The 22467-nt window shown below is 39.6% G+C and overlaps 1 protein-coding gene across 1 annotated transcript in view; it reads left to right on the forward strand.

Annotated features, from left to right (window-relative positions):
- Positions 1-926: 926 nt before the first annotated feature.
- Positions 927-22467, forward strand: part of LOC109677869 (ral guanine nucleotide dissociation stimulator-like) — a 30457-nt gene continuing 8916 nt past the window's right edge. The window contains 15 exon segments of the mRNA XM_074058604.1: positions 927-1202; positions 2350-2466; positions 3115-3330; positions 3654-3757; positions 4213-4297; positions 5976-6045; positions 6457-6542; positions 7026-7058; positions 7364-7427; positions 7430-7484; positions 8072-8252; positions 8426-8665; positions 9172-9286; positions 9758-9762; positions 10573-10661. Coding sequence (XP_073914705.1) covers positions 927-1202; positions 2350-2466; positions 3115-3330; positions 3654-3757; positions 4213-4297; positions 5976-6045; positions 6457-6542; positions 7026-7058; positions 7364-7427; positions 7430-7484; positions 8072-8252; positions 8426-8665; positions 9172-9286; positions 9758-9762; positions 10573-10661 — 1736 coding nt within the window.

Raw genomic sequence — 22467 nt, forward strand, 5'->3', positions numbered from 1 at the left:
GTTCAGGAAAGGTATCTAGGGGTGTAGCATAATTCAGTAAAAGAACAGGCAAATCTCTGATATCCTTGGCTCCACTTCCTGGAGTATACAAGCAGCAATATCAGGTGTTGTAGTAGATACAGTAGATATAACACCTTTTTGGACTTCTCTAGGTATAGCTTCAACAAGAATGACAGACAAAAGGATCACTGGAAAAAGTGAGTGACCATTGGATAAAGAGGTTTGGGTACCTGTATCAAGAGGGGACATTTAGTGGCTAGGTTTGGATAAGAATGGGAAGATCATTGCTTCCCAAACACTTGTGATTCCAACAAGAAGGATGTGGTCTATGGCTTTGGCAGAACTAGACAAAAATAAAGGGAGCTATGGTTGGATTCTTGGGCATGAGTGCCCCAGGGTGGACCCCTGTGAAAATCTATCATCTTAAAGAGTCTATGCCTGTGAGGCTTCTCTACCATATGGCCCCTCAGGCCACAGATAAGGTACAATGGATATGCTCCTCAGTAGTTGGAACTACTTGGTTCCCAGGTGTCTAGTGAATGTTCAGAATGTTCAGAAGTCAGACTGCACCCATCAGGAAAATAGTGTCATGGTCAGATACACCCCACACACTAACTTATCAAGGTGAGGCAGCACAAAGCACTCATTGAGGGCTACCAGCTGTCAGTGAATGCCAGGCAGGTGAACAAACTCTAATGAGCTGACATTCCTAAGGGAAGGGGTACCAGAGACACACAGAACACAATTCTTCCCTCTCCAGGGAAGATCTCACAATAAGTTGGACTCTGGGCACTAGAGGTTCCCTACAACTCCTGCCTGTGTATCTTGCTTGCTTGTGCCTGGTCAGACAAAGAGCTTAGTTTGGGTTGTGCTGGCCTCTGGATAAACAGGGGAAAATGTAGGAACCTAGCACCAACAAGTCAACTATGGCAAGACAAGGAAATTGCCAACAAGGCCAGGCTTCTGATTCTGCTAACTGTCCATCTTCTTCCACGGTCATCTCCTCCATCCTGAACACCTGGTTGAACCAATACTTGGAGGACTTTTTTCAGCCCCCAGACTTTCCCTGCCTCAAGCTGCTGATAGATTATCTCCAGCTCAATATGCCAGGGTCAAATGAGGAGTGCCATGCTCAGCTTCTTCTGGTCCAGTGGGAACACCTGGAGTGCAGTGAGCCTGAAACTGAGAGTGAGCAGCCTGGGGCAAGAATATAGAGCACGTAAGATTGGGATGGTGCAAAGCTCCACAGTGTGGAACTTCTAAGCCTGATGATGAGCCTAGACAAAGGAATAACCTTTGACTAATATGGGAAGGTTTCCTATTTGGATTCAGGACTGGGGCTTCAGGCAGGCTGGGGCCATCTCTGACTTTAGAAAGACAGCCATGATCTACCATTTGATCCAGCAATACCACTCTTGGGGATATACCCAAAAGACTGTTACTCCAGAGGCACCTGCACATCCATGTTTATTGCAGCACTATTCACAATAGCCAAGTTATGGAAACAGCCAAGATGCCCCAGCACTGACAAATGGATTAAGAAAATGTGGTATCTATACACAATGGAATTTTATGCAGCCATGAAGAAGAACGAAATGTTATCATTCTCTGGTAAATGGATGGAATTGGAGAACATCATTCTGAGTGAGGTTAGCCTGGCCCAAAAGACCAAAAATTGCATGTTCTCCCTCATATGTGGACATTAGATCAAGGGCAAACACAACAAGGGGATTGGACTATGAGCACATGATAAAAGTGAGAGCACACAAGGAAGGGGTGAGGATAGGTAAGACACCTAAAAAATTAGTTAGCATTTGTTGCCCTTAACACAAAGAAACTAAAGCAGAAACCTTAAAGCAACTGAGGCCAATAGGAAAAGGGGAACAGGTACTAGAGAAAAGGTTAGATCAAAAAGAATTAACCTAGAAGGTAACACCCATGCAGAGGAAATCAATGTAAGTCAATGCCCTGTATAGGTATCCTTATCTCAACCAGCAAAAACCCTTGTTCCTTCCTATTGTTGCTTATACTCTCTCTACAACAAAATTAGCAATAAGGGCAAAATAGTTTCTGCTGGGTATTGGGGGGGGAGAGGGAGGGGGCGGAGTGGGTGGTAAGGGAGGGGGTGGGGGCAGGGGGGAGAAATGAACCAAGCCTTGTATGCACATATGAATAATAAAAGAAAAATGAGAAAAAAAAAAGAAAGACAGCCATATCTGGATCTTGTCTCCTGCTGCAGCTCTGTTGCCAGCTCAGTTGCTGGCTCCAAAACCAATTCCAGAGAGTGACCCAGCTCGTCCCAAGGCTTGAGAGATTGAATAAGTTCAGTCAGATACTCTTGAGCAACAGCTAGATCCTTCAGCATCTGTACATGTGACCACAGAGAACAGATGGAATAAGGAGAAGCTTCATATCTTGGCATTCCCACCTGATTTGGTGGCAGAGCAGTTAACACAGATGGATGCTGTGAGTTTCTGGACAGGAAGGGTGGTGACACATGTCCTTCTGGCCCATTCTATCCACACTTGACATTCCCTGGCTTAGAGATGATGTTCCCATTTAAATCCCCATTCTAACCCTGGAAGTCCCATGATCAAGGCTACTTCCTAAACTCTTGAAAACTCATTTCCCTTTTGTACAATGGAGATGGGATCTCTCCAGTTACTGTGTAGGTTCATGCATAGGGCAGAGGTCTAGGCAGGCCCACAGAACACCATCTTCCATGATGGGAAAGAAACCTCAATACTCAGCACCTTATGTGTACTAGAGCTCATGGTAGTTGTCAGACAAGCCCCTGGTTATAACAAACATATGAGGAAAGGAGTCAGACAGCAGGTGTACTGGAGGAGGGCAGAGGTACTTCCTGGTTTTGCAGGTACAGGACATTTTCTAGAGTGTGGAGTGAATTTGGATATTGAAAATTCCCTTCATGTCCCCCAAAACCTTATATTTGGGTCACTCCTGTTCTGGGCATTATTGGTGGTCATGTAACAAGCACAGAGTCCCACAAGTCTTTATTCACATGCTTAGCATGCCAAGGTGTAGCCACTACACTGGCTTCAATCTTGGCCTGAAGGCTTGTTCTGTGTAGGACTGATTGGACCCTCTTCCCAGGAACTGTTCAAGAAGGTGGTGCCCTACCACTGCCTCAGGTCCATTTTGTCCCAGCGGGACAAGAAGGGCAATGAGCATCTCACTCCCACCATTCATGCCACCATCATCCAATTCAACAATGTGGCCACCTGTGTGATGACCACTTGCCTTGGTGATTGGAGTATGAAGGTCCCAGAGAGGGCCCAGGTGGTGGAACACTGGATTGAGGTTGCTGGAGTATGCTACAGAAAGTGCCCAGGGATAACCTGTTCACCTTTCCACCTCTCAGGGTATGGTTTGTGGTCTGAGACCCTGCTAGAAACCCAGGTGCCTACTTTTCAGTGCTACATAGCCTGGACACTCACAGTCTTGGCCAGGGTGCTCACTTCCTCTTGAAGCTCTATACTGGTTGTGAGCTCATGTCCTTTTCTAGTTACATGTGTGTCCCTATTGTGCCTCCAGAGCTCTCTAGCATTTATGTCCTTTAGAGGGTCTTATCAATGGCAGCTAAGGTGGTTTACCAGCTGCTTTATTTGTGTTTCACACTATCATTTTTCTAGGAATGTGGAGTTCTGAACAATTTCTCTTCCCTCTACACCATTCTCTCTGCTCTGCAGAACAATGCCATCTACTGCCTGAAAAGGACTTGAGAAGAGGTTTCCAGGTATGTGTGCCTCCCTCTGGAGAAGATTCTTGTGCACAGTAGGTGGCATTGCTCCGCAATTAGCCCAGCCTCAAGGACTGAAGTTCAGGGCCACTGGGTGGGGGGCACAATTTGGTGTTCATGGTACCTGATCAGTATGTATATGGAAGGACAAGTCTTCCTTGTCTGCCAGACACTGGTTGGATTCATGTGGCAGATTTTCATGTCTTCACATTTGGGGAACAGAACTGTGTCCAGATGATATTAAAACAGAGCCCCTCAGTAAATGGGGATGTGACACCCATTGTGCTAGCACCAAGGTCCCCCTCCACAACCATCCATGCTTAATACTCAGTGGAGCTACTTTAAAACCTCTTCTCCAGTAGTTTGGCGTCAATATCCTGCAAGAATATGGTGTCACACTCTTACCACTCCCCACTCTTCCCACTGTCACCTTCTTTTTACCCTTCCTGCAGGGAAATCTTCCAGAAACTTAAGAAGGTGTCAAGAATTTTTTCTCCCGAAAAGAATCACTTCCTGAGCAGGAAGCTGCTCACCAAGGTAGGTGGAGAACCTGGCATAGACATGGGGATGCAGGAGATTAAATTAGTTTCTCAGGAAAAGTGGTCCTCATGGGGGCTTGAACACAGGTACTCATGATTGCTAGGCATCTGCTTTTCCACATCAACCACATCACCAGACATTTTTGTTTTCGTTATTATTGAGGTAATGTCTCACTTTATGCCCAGACCTGTGCAGCCTGTGATCTCCCTATTTGTGCTTCCCTGGGATGCTGGGATGACAGGCACATGCCACCAAGCTGAGACATTATTTGAGATGTGTCTTGAGAAGTAATTCCTAGGGCTGGTGTAGATCTTTGATCTTCCTGATGTCTGCCTCCTGTGTAGGTAGACTTACAAGCTTGATCCACCATCCTGGTCACTAATAGTGTTTAAAAGAGTCTAGTAATATCTGTTCAGAATGAAGAGAAGAGAATGTGTGTGTCAATTAGGTACATAGTAGGCAGTTTCAGACTAAGAAATTCCTGCTAATGGGATGCAGATTTTGTAGCATGAGTGTTCCAGGAGAGTGGTTGAGGTTCAGGAGTAAGGGATGTTTTGTCTTCTTCTGGGATTAGCACTAGCCACCTTTTGGATGGATGGAAGGGTATGTGACTGCCTTCCCTTAACAGCCCAACTTGGCCTCATGAATTTAGGCCACGGACACTCTTCATTGTGGGTATATAATGCAGGGACCTGGAGCTTCAGGGGTCCCAAGTGGTCAGTCAGCAGCATGAGCTGAAGCCAAATTTAGGTCCAAATGTCCAGACCCAGGATTCAAATCTGGATGAATCAAATGTACCCACATCTCCTCTAGAGAAAATGATGCTGATGGTCAGCCCACCTAAGAGGACCCATGGGAAGTTAGCATCCACCTGAGATGAACTCAGCATTGGATTTTTCTGACTTACTCCAGAAACTTTAATGAAAAAGAGGAAGCAAAGTGTTAATGCTGCGCACCCCTGGTCAACCAGAGATAGTTCCTGGGGTATTCTCAGACTTTAGGTGGAAAAAACAGAGTTTTATGCCAAGGGATATCCTGAGAGGGTCAGTGCAGTCTACAAGCATTTACCTCAACATTAGATCCCAAATGGGTGCAGAGACTTCATGGAATTGGGCAGGAAAATGTCAAGCCTTGTTGTACCTTTCACTTTGTGGCTCAGTTGAGCAAGTATCCTTGGAACAGATGAAGAGTCATACGATAGGACCATGGTTACTGTCCAGATGGAGGCTGGAAGCAACTGAAGGGCCCTGTGCACTTAACACTCCTCTCTAGCCCTCAGTTTCTGTATCAAGCAACTGGATCAATTTTGACTCTGAGAGCTTACATAAGGAGAGAAAAGGTGTTCCAAGCAGCCAAAGGAAGTTTCAGAAGTTCTGAGGAAGAGTTTGGCAAAGGCTGGAGTCAGAATAGCAGATAACAGGAGGACAGGAAGGAGATATTGAGAACTCCCAGACCCCATAAGGAAGATATATTCACATGTACACTTTGCATATAAGAAAACAGGAATAAGGAATGCTACATGACCATCAGGGATTCCCAAATAGAAGTGCTGGAATAGGGGCTTGGTGAAGAATTTTCATATCAGTGGAAAGAGAGTTGGAATCAGGTCAGGTCCTTAGATAGTCAAGGGCTGAAAGAAGACAGGATTCCCTAATTCCATTCTCAGTCTTCGCAGGGGAGAATATCCATATTTGCAACCATAGGGTGGAAGTCCAAGAGGACTGAGAGGCAGTTCAAGGAGATGGTAAGTGATTGTGTCTGAAGCCAGGGTGTCCCTGGGAACAAGTGGAGAGATGGGATCAACAGGCCTTTCTCATTTGTTGTTGGGCTTCCTGAAATGCCCTTCAGTACTGGTTCTGATCCCTGGTATATCTATGCCCTAACCAAGTGACATTGTGGAGGAAATACTGCCTCCTCCTGAAACAGCAGAGTCTGTAAGGACAATGGGTAAGGGCCACATACTTTTGAGATCTGCCAGAGACTAGTTTGGGTGTTTGAACTCCCAGATGTCTGAGGGAACATCTCACTTAAGAGAGTTGTCCAAAGATCTGCAGGTTACTCTTGAGTGGGAATCCCTGGAATGAATGGGGTCAGACTGAACATCATTTGTTGGAGGGGTGCTGGGACTTATTTATTACCCTCTTTGTGAAGTCTGTGTTTCATCCAGGGCACCATCCCCTACCTTGGCATCTTTCTCACTGACCTAGTGATGTTGGACAATGCCATGAAGGACTATCTTAATGTGAGTGAACCTGAGCCAGGGGCAGGGGAGCAGGTTTCAGGGAGAGACCTTTGGCTGACCCCTGCCCTCTAGCACTCCTGAGAGCCCCACCTCACTCAGTTTGTAAGCATCACACTCGTCCTACCTAATAATGCCAGAGAGCTGCCTGATAGCACATTTGCAGTTTGGTTGGTTTGGCAAGGCTCTTACATAGTAACTGAGCAGAATAGTGAAGCCAGCCCCGCCAAGTGGAGGCAGCTCATGGAAAAATCACGGCCTTCTCACCTGAAATTTCAGTCTCTCCTCTGTCCTTACTAAGTGTTGGGCAAAACAGTGCTCCAAATCTCTGCCCCTCTGTGTCCTTGCCATGGATTAAAAGAGGGGCCTGGTAGAGATATGGGTGCACCCTATCACCTGGTGGCCTTTCCTGGTAGTGCAGAGGAGTTTGTGGTCCTCAATTGTTGAGAGGCCACATTCTAAGCACACTGCTTCTTTGCTGTATAGGAGAGAATCATCAATGTTGAGAAGATGAGGAAGGTAAGTAGATGCTGCCCTAATCCATGGAGTGGGTGAGGAGTATCTAACTGGCTAGTCCACTGAACTCCTTGTCCACCTATTGATTTATGGTGATATTTGACACTGAGAGAAGGGGCTGCTCATAGGAAAGTGGGGAGTCTCAGGTGGATCAGGACAGCTTTGTGGAGTGGCTGCTCAAAGCAGGCTGTGAGAACAGGGAAGAAGGACTCTGGGTAGAATTGAGGGAAAGAGCCTTCCCAGAGCAAAGCTGTCCCAGCTGACACCTGCTCACAACTGTCACCATTTTGTACTTCCCCATGGCTCAGGAGTTCCATGTGATCAGCCAGATCAAGCAGCTGCAGGTTACTTGCCATAAGTACAATATTTCACCCAGGAGCACTTTGGGACATGGTTCCCGGGCATGGAGCATCTCAGTGAGACACAAAGGTGAGGTCAGCAAGACACTAATGGGTAACCAGAATGGGTTGTTCCTGGGGCTGGCTCACATGAGCATTTGTGATACAGCTTGGGTCAGTGTCACATTGTTGGCTGGTGAGGGCTGGGCAGTCAGGCTCTTGCTTCCAAGTTGGCACTGGGCAGGAGTCAGGATGTGGCTCTTTTTAGCCTCAGCATACTAGTCCATAGCTACAAGCTTTCATGTGATTTGAAGCTTCCATCCATATCAGCTAGCACTACCCACGAGACCAAGAACACAGCCACTGGGAGCAAGTAAGTAGCTGGGTGCAGGTGGGCATGGACAGATAAGGCTCCTTCTTGTAGGCTAGACAGGCTTGTGCTGGGATCCCATCCCACTTCCAAACACCCCTGTAAATGGGGTGAGTGCCTTCAGCTGCCTTGGCCTCACCTTATTCCTTAGTGAAATGTGTTGATCCCCCAGATGCCTGGGACAAAAGGGATACAGGGGACTTACAGAGCTACTAGCAATGTTCCATGAACACAGACTGTTGAGGGGATGCTAAGGGTAGAATATGTCTTTGTGGAGGGTCTTCACTTAAGCCAGCCTCTTTGTCTAGCTTCCAGGCCCCCAACACAGAGAGCAGTACCAAGCCCTGTGACCAGCTCAAGTGTGACAACAATTTCAGCAGTGGGGACATGGGTGACCAATTCTGCACAAGCTCAACTGGGTCCTCCAGCTTGGACATAGAGGGGATCTATGTGAGCTGTATACTGGAGTCTCCTGATGGCCAGGAAAAGGTGAACTCCCATTCTTTGACTCCTCTCCAAGGTGCCAGCCTTGTCCATTCAATGTCCACACAAGGGGACCAGAAGCCCCAGTTCCTGAAGACATCTTCTAGAATCCTTAGAGCTGGCTTCCAGGCTGGAGCACCCTGCAGGGTCTGGACAGCTGATGTTGCTGTCTCTCACAGCTCTGCAAGTCAGACTCTTGGTCATCCTCTGAGTCTTCCAGCATTAGCTCTACTTCAAGGAACCCCTCCTCAGTGCCAGCATCCAGCAAGACTGCAGCCACCACCAGCAGCAATAAGTTTCCTATCTCTGGGGTTTCCAACACCTGCTGCACAAAGCCTTTTTACAACCAGCAGGTGGGCAACTGCTGTATCATCCATGTGAGCCTGGAGGTCAACAATGGCAACTATAAGAGCATCCTGGTAAGTGGGGTCAGGAAGTAAACACAAGGTCATAAAAGGCAGTGGTCAGCACTCAAGGATTATCATTAGAGGATTGAGGGAGCAATGTACTGAAACCCCAGGCAGAGTGGGCCTGCAAGTTGAAGAACATGAGTTCAACATGAGTTGAAGAAACTGTGCTGAGAAGAGATGATGTGGGGAACAGTAGAAGACCAGGTATCACATTCTGGAGATTGACTTTCTCTTGGGGCAAGATGGAGCCCCTGTTGTTTGAGCATAAGTTAGCTGTAACATTTGGCATCTCCCTGGTAGGAGAGTGGTGTCTATGACTTCCTTGCCAATCCAGTCTTGGAAATGAGGAGCCACAACAGAATGGTGGCTGTGGAGGTGGCCAGTTGTCAGAATTTGTTTTGATTTGAGCCCTGTATTTAGAGCTGTGGTGACTGTGGAGTGTCTCTCCTGGACATTACCTTGGTATGCCACTGTTGCACCCTTGTCCTGATGAGTCGCCCCCTTCACTGATCCAGGTGACCAATCAAGATAAAGCTCCAGACATCATCCTCAAGACAATGGAGAAACACAATTTAGACATTGATGATCCAGAGGACTATGAGCTGGTACAGATAATCTCAAAAGATTGCAGTAAACTGAAGAATCACCCATCTGGGGAAATGGAAGAGGGTCAGAGATAGCACCATTCCCATTACAAAGTCCAAAACCCTGAGCTGATGATGTCAGTGCAGCAGGGTTAGCATGGGCATGGTGCCCACTATGAACTTTCTAGGAGCATCCTTAGTCACATCAGTCTCTTCACTACCTGAGCAGCTGAATAAATCCACGTCCATGCACTTTGATGTGAACAGTTAATGCAAAGCAAACATCATGGTAGGGTACCTCACTGCCCACTAGAACAGACACTTTCTGGCTAATAAGAGAAAACATGTTTATGAATGTAAGTGTCAAATGTTAAAATACATGTATGTAACATAGAATGTATATGCTGTTGGCTTCTGAGTTAGTGATCTAGAAAGCAGAAGAACCATAGAACTGTTAGCAGTTCTGACTCAGAGAACGTGGGGGGTTCCAAGTCACCTGTGACTGTGTCCCTGTCAGGAAAAGTAGGCCAGAGTATACAGCAGATTCCTCCTAGTGATAAAGAGAGAGAAAGAACATGGGATGTATGTGACCCACAAAGTCTGCTGTACACATTGTCATAGCTCTGCTTTTTTTCCTTTGAACTTCTATGTCCTGCCATTACCCAGAATTTCAGCACTGAACTTCTATGTCCTGCCATTACCCAGAATTTCAGCACTGAACTCTCCCTAGTTTTATCATAAATCTTCTTGTAGTTGCTTGCGTGGTTTTGGATAGGCGGGCGAGATGGGATTGTCCCCTGTGTTAGGAAAAAGAAAACTGAGGCCTAGGGAAAGCTAAAGACCTAGATAGGAGTCCTACCTACCATTGATTCACACCAGACCTTGAGCCCAGAAACTGTGTAGAGGCTTCTTTGGAGCTCAGATGGGGAGGTCTGATCAAGTGTTGCACTTTTCAGGTCTTGTCCTAAGTAAGGCAACATTCAGGGAAGATGTCTTAGATTCTTGAAAGCTTGCTGTGGTCAGAGGCCCTCCCCAGAAAAAGCAACCACATGGGAGGATAGAAAGACCCTTTGTTAGCTGCAGGCTTAGATATGGGGCATGGTGGAATGAATCCACATATCTTTCTGAGCAAGAGTCATTAGGTGTTATGAGGCCTCAGCATATCCTTCTGAAGTCATGAGTCACAGGTATGAGATATAGGTGATTCTGGAGCTTCACTGGGGAATCTCAGTGATGTGGATCAGATGGTTACTAGAGAAGGCTCCAAGTGATAAGGGTGGCACATTCCACATGAGCGTCCCTGAATAAAACTCTCTCTCACACACACCGGAGATGAAGATTCCTGATAATTTTAATGTATATTATGCCATGAATTCATCTGCTAACTATGAGTTTGTCCTGAAGAAAAGAACACTCAACAGGTGGAGAGGGGGAAAGCATGGTGCCAGACCCACCTTGCCTTGGAGTAAGAGGAAAGGACTCCTATTTTCCAGAAGCATATTGTAAGGGTCTTTCCCAAGGGTCTGGATGGCTGTGGGCTAAGGCTGTTGCTAGGATAGAGTTGCTGAGGCCTGAAAGGTATCTTCCATTAATGTTACACAAATTCACATCCCCACGGCATCCTGAGCTGTGGGAATAAGTACTTGGAGGGAGGGGGAAGGAGAGTGAGTACTAGTAAGAAAAGGAAAATTATGCACTTGTTTGAATATGCCAATATTTATTTTTGGTTAATAGAATGTTAGATATGAATATTCATATTAAATGTTCTATTATTGCACAGGCATTGTGGTTTTGTTTTTTTCATTTCTTGTTCCAAAAAGAGGTGAAGATTTTCACATGTTGAAATAAAAAAAAAACTTGCAGATTTCTCTGTTTATTTTATGCAGAAGTAAGAATAGCCAGTCATCCTGGTCAGGTTGCTGAAGAAGCATATGTCCTTCTCGCACAGAGCAACTCTTCATTTCACTATTAAACTGAAATGACCCTCAGAATACCTGGGACTAGAGGTGGGATGTTCTGTAACAGAGCATAGAACAGCCTCTGAAAATTGAACCTCTTTTCCATAGCACCTATGCCATTTTAAATTCCTATCAACAGGACAGAAGGACTCCAATTTTTTTCATATGCTCACCAACATTGCTTTCTTTTTCTCTTACACTTCTTTTTTTTTAAATATAGCCACTCTAGTGGATAGGAGGAGATATCTCTGACTTAATGTACATGTCCCTAATGAGTAATGATGTGGAACTTCTAGTGTGCTTATTGTCCATCTGTATAGCTTTACTGGAGAAATGTAACTGTACATTTGTGACATTTACAGAAGTTCTTATAATGTATCATAGTTCAATTTATCCCCTGTATCATCCTCCTTTATTTTCCCCATTCCTGAAATAGTTTGAACAGGTCTCATTTTTCCATTTACATGCATGTGTACATAATGTTTCCACCATATTTACCTGCAACAACTTTTCCTTGTATCCTTCTCCCTCCAACTGGTACCAGACCCCCCATGTAAGACTTGTTTTGCCTTCTTGTTTTCTGTTTTTGAAAAATAAATGATTTTTTTTTGTTTAGGATAGCTGTACAAGGAGTTTCATTGTGTATTTCCATGTATATATGTATTATAACCCAAATTGTTTCATCCCCTCTCTTTTTCTCCTTTCTTCCTTAGTCGCCTTATAGTGACTTCAACAGAATTAACAATTCTACATTCATTTTTGAATAGGAATCACATCAACCATATTCATCTAAACTTCTTCCTCTCTTGTATGTGACCACCCCTTAGCATGACCTGTTTTTCATAATATTGCTTGTATTTGTATTGGATCAATATTCCACATATGAGAGAAAACATGCAGCCTTTAACTTTTTGAACCTCACTAACTTCACTTAAAATGATGTCCTTCAGTTCCATCTACTTACCTGCCAATAACAAAATTTCATTTTCTTTCTGGCTAAAAACCATTCCATTGTATATGAATACCACAGTTTTCTTAATCCATTCATGAGTAGTGGGGCATCTTAGCTATTTCCATATCTTAGCTACTGTGAATAATGTTGCAATAAACACAGGTGTGCAGGTGTCTTTAGAACCCTAGGAGTCCCTAGGAGTGATATTTTTGGATCATATGGCAGTTCTACTTTTAGGTTTTTGAGGAGCCTCCATATTTTTTTCCATGGTGGTTGTACTAATTTACATTCCCACCAAAAGTAAATGAGGATTCATGAATAGTGATAATTTTCACAGCTGGTCTGTCACCTCTTACCACACACTTGTCTGTGGGAAGGAGGAGAGAAGCAGATAAAGGCAGAGAGATAAGTCAACCTGGAATCCAGAGCCAAAGCTTCAGCCAACCTCAGAAGAAGTTCTGGAATAACATTACCAGTCACACCCTTTCCAAATCAGACAACAATGCCTCAACCAGTTATTGCATACAGATCATTCCCAGAAGGACACAATTTTTGGTGACTTTGCTTTCTGTATCTGATTCAACCAACAGTCTTTACTTGTAGTGTGTTTTGTCCTGTTTTTAAATGGATTTATTTATTTATTTATCCATTTGTAAAATGGAGATTGTACTCAATGTTTAGTGTTCTACCATCATCCAAGCCAGCAGGTACTAATGAACCAGTAGACTGAAGTTTAAAACGTTGTTGACAACATGAATATTCTGCTTGGCTGGAGACAGATTATTAATAGAGATGCAGATATAAAAATCACTGATTCTATTTTTACTTTCATAGTTTCATATCAGAGAGTTTCAGATGTGCTTATCTCATGAAGAGCTCAGGTTTAGCATCTCCATTCTTAGTATTTTCTCTATGATATTCCTTTCTTCAAAACAGGGAAAATAATGCATTTCTCATTGAATCACTGGGATGATTAAAAGGGCAATGATGATAATGATGGTACTAAGAAAAGCTCACATGAATTAAGTGATATACAATGCATTCTGATCTCCCCATACTTCTCCATTTCACCATACATTTCAGCATACTGTATTATCCCTTGCTTGCCAGTAAGAAAACTGGGATTTACAAAGATGAAGTGAGGCTGCTCTCCAGGATACACTTCAGTACAGGTAGCCATGGGTTGTAGGAATTTCAGCACTGTGCTGTCTTCCAGGGTGTGAGTTATTCTCATTCTTACTCCATTGCTACTGTATTGTGAACTCTATACCTTAAGGTCTACAATTCATTATAACTGAAGTATTACTCTTTCTTTTATTTGATATGAATGCTTTGCTACTCAGGGATTTTACTTACTTTTATGTTTGTTCTGTATTTTGTATATATTTTTTAATTTCTTATATTCTACTTTAAAACTTAGATATGTCCATTCTTTCACATTCTTAGAAAAGAGTTCACTTTTCCAAATCAAAATGCACAAATTTTTTCAAATACAATACAGTGAGCATGTGCTATTACTTTAATTTATAATGTCTACTTTTTAAGGTAATAAACCCAAGGAGAAAGGAAATAATGAGATATCTGTTATTAGTGTCTATCTCATTGATCTACACATTCCATAGTTCTGGTTCACTTATATATTGATTAAATTATTATTCTTTTATAAAGTTGTAATATCTGGTTGGGTTGATATTGTTTACTGACTCATAATATTTCAAAGAGAAATATATGAATATAGTAGATATATTAATAATGATACATTCATACACACACATAATTATATTTAGATATTTATACACACACATATATAATAACCTTATTCTTTCTTTTTATCCTAATGGTTTAATGGTTGATTCCAAACTAAGAAGTGATGGGGTTCCTACACACACACATGTGTGTATGGGTGTGTGTGTGTGTATCCATATATATGTTTATGTATTTAATTAGTATTTTTTATTTAATACTTGAAGTATTTAAGCTTGAAGTCCTTTTTAAAATAATCACTGCAACTTTGCTTCTACAAACACTGTGCATCTCTCACAAATTACATTTGTTTGTATTTATTTTATTAGTGTTGTCCTTTTTCCATATGTCTTCTAATTAAATATAACCAGAAGCATTCTGGTATTTCAGAACCCATTTGTATTTCAGCCATCATAATATTATTTGTAATGTCCAGACATTCCTTCCAGGTCTTGGGCTGTTTTTTTTTCCTCTTAATACTCATTTATTTTTTTATGGAGCTAATAAAGTAGGGCATATTTACTGGGGTCTGGTTCTTAGAGAAAAATAACATCTCTCACAAATTTTATCACATTGGAGGTTGAGTTTTCAAAGTACAAGTTTTGAAAGAACACAATCTAGTCCAGTGTGATGTAGAAATATAAAATATAAATTAATACTATTTCTCAATATATTTTTAATTCTATAATTCATGACATTTTTCACTACCATTATAAGAGAGCCTGACAACTGGTATTTAATGTTTTTATAATAAAAACAGATTATATGAATAAATTTCATGCTTGTTTAAAAAGGATATTACACTATCTGTGACAATATTATTTTGAAGACTATTTTATTCTTCATATGTGTATCTAGTATTATGTATGCATCAACTCAGCATATATTTAAAGAGTGGGCATTTGCTATATGACAGGCATTGATTCAACATACAGAGCATTGTCTAGCATCATGATCTCTGATATTCTTAAAACATCAAAATTTTAGATTGCATACTAGGTTTAGAATGACTTAGGATAAAGGAATAAAAATGTGTAGTGTGAGAAAAGTTTTTACACAGTATTTTACAGAAAGTTGTCCTGATGAACACTAATACATATTACTTGGAAGTTTGACCAAATGCATTTAGAGAAAACAAAGTCTAATGAGTTGAACAAACAACTTCAGTACAAATTTCCTCATTCTCCAATATGTTCTTTTATTGTGATTCTAAGTCTTTAGCAACACAATAAAGTGCCGTTTTTTAAATAAAACAATTAGCCATAAATCCTGACTGGAAAAGTGTGCTTTTTACCATTTACTTATATTAAGGTAGTGATAATGAATGAACACTATATCACTTATTATTCATGGATAATTGACCTTTAAAGTACTTTGAATAAACTCATTAACTATTCTCCATAAAATAACAGTGACAAAAAGACATTATATATATAGTCTGTTTGTGTACATATTGGAGTAAGTTCATATATATGTTCATATTTATATATGAATCCTAAGGTACAACAAAGGAGTATAAGAAGCCTGTACTTACTCATAGCATGGGTGGAAGTCCAAAATCATAATAAGGCAATTGTTCTAAGTGCAGAACACTGTAGGAAAAAACCCCACAAGTTTAATGTAAGGTAAAGTGGTTGGTGGGGTAGTATATTGACAGATATTTGTCAGGCAAAGACAAACGTGAAAAATTTCTTAGCAAAATTGCATGTGTAAAAAATGGCTGGCCCTGAATAACTCACTGTTTAGAGACAGGAATCAAGAGATGTATGCTGTATTCACAGCAGCTGTTGTGCAACTATGGACAAGTCAGTTTTGGGGCTTCTGTTTTCTCTTACAAAATATGAAGGCTTAATTATTTAGTTTCTAAATATTTTCACCTCTGCTAAAAGAATGTGACTTACCCAATACATAAATTATTATTTTGACCAGAAATTTAATTTGATCCCATTGTGAAGGTCTTCAAAAGACAACCATAATGTCTTAGATTCCCTGTTTATTGAAGGTTGTTCTCTCTTTTAGAAAGAGTGAGTGTATTCTAAGTGAGGCATCTCTTTAAGTATTATACATACAAACCAAAAGTACTGTGAACAACTTATATTTTAAGACAATAGAAAATAAAAATAATAGCATAAGACGAGGCTGATCTTGGAGTTGATGGAATATACTAGCCACAAATCTAAAACAAGTTATTATATGTTAAATTAAAAATAATTCACCATAACCAAATATTATGAATGTGAGAAGTATTAAAGCTGCAGCAATCCCTGTATCCTTGTTCTCACATTTCTCTCTAGAATGCAGGCTCCATGAGATAGGTGATCTTTGCTTTGTTACAACTCTTTTCTCAAATCTCTAGAATGGTTTGGCACATAGGAGGCATTAAATGTGTATTTTCAGTGGAGTAAATTGTCCTTTATATTTTATGTCAAACATTTTAAAGTTAGTATCTCTAGTATCTTCACCGACATAGTATGCTTTTCAATGATGTTTTAGGGATAAGCTTACAGGAAACATAATTTCTTTTGTTATTATATGTGTTTTCTGAGTTTTTTTTATGTTATTATATTTAGGTTATGATTAACTCAAGGCTTGTTTTTTCATTAAGGTCATCAAAATTTTACTGTTATATTGTTATTTATTCTGCCTTCTATAAACTTAATACCATTTTTCATATTTATGGTAGTTAAGTGCCAAAGGTGAGCATATTATGTTTAAATTGATTGTAACCTACTTTTGCTATAATAAATACTGCCTAAAAGGAAAAGGTCTCAGATACTTAAAGATACTTTGGATTTCACATTAAAAACCAAGGTTTGTTTTCTCATTTTTCTGAGTGAAAACAGAATAAAAGATTTTGAACTTTCAGTTGTTTATTGATGATACTGTGAAAGTCATCTTCCATTTTTTTCATTCCGAGTTCCTTTGCCAGCACTCAGACTCTTGCATATCTTGTGATCATTTAGAATTGGTCTGTAAACAACACAAACATTAAATCTGCTTGCCTTTTTATTGGAATTTTAATTAATCTTTTTTTATTATTCATTTATTCATATGTGCATACATTGTTTGGGTCATTTCTCCCTCCTGCCCCCGCCCCCCATCCTCCTCCCTCCCCCCTCCCTTCCAGGCAGAACCTGTTCTGCACTTTTCTCCAGTTCCATTGAAGAGTAGAAATAAGCAATAATAAGAAAGACATAGCATTTTTGTTAGTTGATATAAGGACAGCTATACAGAGAGATTCCTAGCATTGCTTTCATGTATAAATGTGTTCTAAACATAGACCTGCCATATGATCTAGCAATCCCACTCCTGGGGATATACCCAAAGGAATGCAACACAGGTTACTCCAAAGGCACCTGCACACCCATGTTTAATGAATCTTTATGTTTTAAAAATGCAAACCTAATTCCTTTCTTCCATGGTGATTTGTTATAATTTTATCAGCTGTAACTTTTCAGGAAACACCTGTTTTAAAAATTACTGTATTTGTTTATACTTTATTGTAGTAGAGTTAAAGAAAGAGATTTTAATAAACACATTGATCAAGAAAGAATAAAATTCACCTCTTTAAAAACTTCACACTCCTTACAATAACTCTTTTGCTAAGAGTAGTATGTCAAAAATGCCCTTAATTTAGTTTTTTGCTTACATTTCTTTTTACTTTTGGAAGAGCCATGCATCTTTATCTTCCATAAAGATCCATTTATGGAAGTTGCCTGATTGACACTTAGAAAAAGTTTGAATCCTAAGTGAAGGAACCCTATAATTACTTATCTCTGCACTTATTATTATGCAAGAGAATTAGTCCTCATAATTTTCTTAACTAACTCTCATTTAAAACTGATATGAAGTTACAGATGCTAAAATGTTGATGCAGCTACTGGAAGAGAGAGGGCAGCGGGAATTCCCCCACGCAAAACTGGATGAATGAACATAACCATAAAGAGCAATTATCAGAGACATTGAAAACTTTAATCTGTATTGTCTTCCTTCTGAGAATTTCAGAAACATCATAGGAGGAGGTAAGGATGGATACAAGTGAAAGTTTGCTAGGGATTGATTTTAAAAAAGAAAAAAAGAATGTGTGGTCATGATAAACAATCAGTTTCTGATTATGGCCTCCAACAAAAAAAGAGGGGTACTGGCTATTCAGATAAATGCATGTTCATGTCAGTTAAAAAAATTGTGAAGGGAAGTCAGGAAAATATTAGGAGATATGGTTAGAATGCTGATGGCATAAACTATAACCTTTATAATTATAAGTGTTTTGTGCATGTATATACACATGCAAAGTCTTTAAATATCTCTTTGGACTGATTGCATAAGAAGGATGCCAGATCATTTCAACACAGACTGGGTTGTATAAATCAAATACTGAAAAGATGCACATATTATTGGCCTTCATAAGTGCTCAGTAATTAAAAGTTGAAAAAACTAATGAATCAATAAGAATAGATAAGTACTTATTTTATAAACCCTTCAGTGTTAAATACACTGAAATATGAACTACTCACACCTTTAGGGGAGAACCTGTGGCAATGCATCTTATTTTTTGTTAGAATGCTTTTCATGTCTTAGAATTTCAGAAATAAACCTTCTTCCCTGGAACTCTAGTCATGAACTTAGAAATCCTTCTAAGTATGTCTTTTGTGATTGTGGGTCAGAAAACCTCTAAAGACTGCAGAGAAAGGGAGAGAGAATCCTTTATTACTAGGAACAGGGCTGTTTGTGCAAGTGGCCAGTTACAGTGACTTCATAGTCAAATGAAGGGTATGTGCGGCTGCAACAGGTAGGAAGGAGAGGATTGAAACTTTAATTGCTGTGCATTGTTGCAGTGAACCTCGTTTATGGATTTATACATTCTATATGCAGTGAATCACATGAAAGTTAAAGGTGAACAGATAACTTTTCCACACAGGTTTGATTTATATAGAAAATGCCTCTTTGTTGCTTTAGAAGCAACATTTAGCTCTAAATGATCAATGGAAATGATGAAGAATAATGCTATTTTCTAAAATTATGATTTGATGAATTGAAAGTCGATTCACTAAGGAAATGATAATGATGAAAGTAAAATTAGTAATCAGAATAATAAAAATATTATATCTTCTCAGTGGACGTTCACATAAACATATCCAGTAAAATATGAACCTCAAATAGTAAGTAATATGGAATGATAAAATAATTTCATATGATACAGCAAGACATAATCTTATTAATAATATTGTACTCTATTAAATATAATAACACTAAATTTCTATTTTTATATAAAAACTACATAAATCATTTATTAGAATGATCTAAAGTTCATGAATCAAAGCATGAATTTACTTGAATATCAAAATGGAAAACATGATTGTCATTGATTTGACTATAAAGAATATTGGAATAAAATATCTAGTCACAATAAAACATAGCTGATATATTATGGCCAGAATGAATGATGTCTTTAGGAGCATGTTGCATTTTTACATTGTACTCAATATGGCTTCATCTCTTGGATCTGGCTACAGACTTGTGCTGTTTTGTTTTTTTCTTTCATTCATATGTGCATACAATGTTTGACTGTACTTTCTAGTTTTGCCTCTTTCAAGTTTTGGGCAAGATCAGCTTTTTTCAGCTTCTCTATCCATGGCTGGCTGTCTCTAACATGCACTCTGAGCAGTGTAGCCTGTTTTGGAACTTCACCCTGAAGTGTCAGGACTTACAAGCTAGTGCTGCTATTCTTGAGTGTTTCTTCATAGTCTGGAAAGACACTTGGAGCAAAAACACATTATTGCTTATTTCTCTGTATCATCTTTTAGGGGATAATCTCTACTGGTACCCTACTAAATACTAGCTGAACAAATAAATTGCCGCAAAGAGCGCTCAAGAAATAGTCACAGATAAAAATGGTTAATCAGCTCTGCAGAAGACAAGAAAAGCTTTTTTCTAAAGTTGATTTTTACCTACCTTGATCAAATGAGATAAAGAAGGACATTTCATACTAATAAAAGGGGAAATAAACCAAAAGGAAATAATAATTATCAACCTGTATTCACCCAATGTCAACGCACCCAATTTCATCAAACATACCCTGAAAGACCTAAAAGCATATATAAACGCCAACACCAATGGTTGTGGGAGACTTTAACACCCCATTATCATCAATAGATAGGTCATCCAAACAAAAAATCAATAAAGAAATCCAAGATCTAAAATATGCAATAGATCAAATGGACCTAGCTAATGTCTACAGAACATTTCATCCAACTTCTACATAATATACATTCTTCTCAGCAGCCCATGGAACCTTCTCCAAAATAGATCATATACTAGGGCACAAAGCAAGTCTCAGTAAATACAAGAAAATAGAAATTATACCGTGCATACTATCTGATCACAATGCAGTAAAAGTAGAACTCAAAAACAAAAGTAAAGACAAAAAACATGCAAACAGCTGGAAACTAAATAAATCATTACTTAATGAAGAATGGATCATCGATGAAATAAAAGAGGAAATTAAAAAGTTCCTGGAAGTCAATGAAAATGAAAACACAAGCTACTGGAACCTATGGGACACAGTTAAGGCAGTCCTGAGAGGAAAGTTTATAGCCATGACTGCATATATTAAAAAGACTGAAAGATACCAAATCAATGTCTTAATGATACATTTCAAACTCCTAGAAAAACAAGAACAAGCAAATCCCAAAACAAATAGAAGAAGAGAAATAATAAAAATAAGAGCTGAAATCAACGAAATAGAAACCAAAAGAATTAATGAAACAAAAAGTTGGTTCTTTGAAAAAATAAACAAGATCGATAGACCCCTGGCAACCTGACTAAAATGAGGAGAGAAAAAACACAAATTAGTAGAATCACGAATGCAAAAGGGGAGATAACAACAAACACCATGGAAGTCCAGGAAATCATCAGAGACAACTTTGAGAACCTTTATTCAATAAATTTGAAAATTTTAATGAAATGGACAGATTTCTAGATACATATGATCATCCCAAACTGAACCAAGAGGAAATTAATAACCTGAATAGATCTTTAACACAAAATGAAATTGAAACAGCAATCAAGTCTCCCCAAAAAGAAAAGTCCAGGACCTGATGGATTCTCTGCTGAATTCTATCAGACCTTTAAAGAAGAACTGATACCAACCCTCCTTAAAACTCTTCCATGAAATAGAAAGGGAAGGAAAACTGCCAAACACATTTTATGAACCCAGTATTATTACACTTATCCCAAAACCAGGCAAAGACACCTCCAAAAAGGAGAACTATAGGCAAAAATCCTCAACACAAATAATGGCAAACTGAATTCAACAACACATCAAAAAGATTACTCACCACGGCCAAGTAGGCTTCATCCCAGGGATGCAGGGGTGGTTCAACATATGAAAATCAATAAACATAATAAACCATATTAACAGAAGCAAAGACAAAAACCACTTGATCATCTCAATAGATGCAGAAAAAGTCTTTGATAAGATCCAACATCATTTCATGATAAAAGCTCTAATAAAACTAGGAATAGAAGGAAAGTACCTCAACATTATAAAAGCTATATATGACAAACCTACAGCCAGCATTATACTTAACAGAGAAAAACTGAAACCATTCCCTCTAAAATCAGGAAACAGACAAGGATGCCCACTATCTCCACTCCTAATCAACATAGTACTGGAATTCCTAGCCAGAGCAATTAGGCAAGAAGAAGGAATAAAATGAATACAAATAGGTAAAGAAACTGTCAAAATATCCCCTATTTGCTGATGACATGATCCTATACCTTAAAGACCCAAAAATCTCTACCCAGAAGCTTCTAGACATCATTAGTAGCTATAGCAAGGTAGCAGGATATAAAATCAACATAGAAAAATCATTAGCATTTCTATACACTAACAATGAGCAAACGGAAAAAGAATATATGAAAACAATTCCATTTACAATAGTCTCAAAAAAAATCAAATACCTAGGTGTAAACCTAACAAAAGATGTGAAAGACCTCTACAAGGAAAACTATACACTTCTGAAGAAAGAGATTGAGGAAGCCTATAGAAAGTGGAGAGATCTCCCATGCTCATGGATTGGTAGAATCAACATAGTAAAAATGTCAATACTCCCTAAAGTAATCTACATGTTTAATTCAATTCCCATCAAAATTCCAATGATATTCATCAAAGAGATCGAAAAATCTACCGTGAAATTTATATGGAAACACAAGAGGCCACGAATAGCCAATGCAATACTCAGTCAAAAGAACAATGCAGGAGGTATCACAATACCTGACTTCAAACTATATTACAAAGCAATAACAATAAAAACTGCATGGTACTGGCACAAAAACAGACATGAAGACCAGTGGAACAGAATAGAGGACCCAGATATGGAGCCACACAACTATAACCAACTTGTCTTTGACAAAGGAGCTAAAAATATATGATGGAGAAATAGCAGCCTCTTCAACAAAAACTGCTGGGAAAACTGGTTAGCAGTCTGCAAAAAACTGAAACTAGATACATGTGTATCACCCTATACCAAGATTAACTCAAAATGGATCAAGGATCTTAATATCAGACCCCCA

Source organism: Castor canadensis, chromosome 2 (genome assembly GCF_047511655.1).
Source record: "Castor canadensis chromosome 2, mCasCan1.hap1v2, whole genome shotgun sequence".
NCBI classification, from domain to species: domain Eukaryota; kingdom Metazoa; phylum Chordata; class Mammalia; order Rodentia; family Castoridae; genus Castor; species Castor canadensis.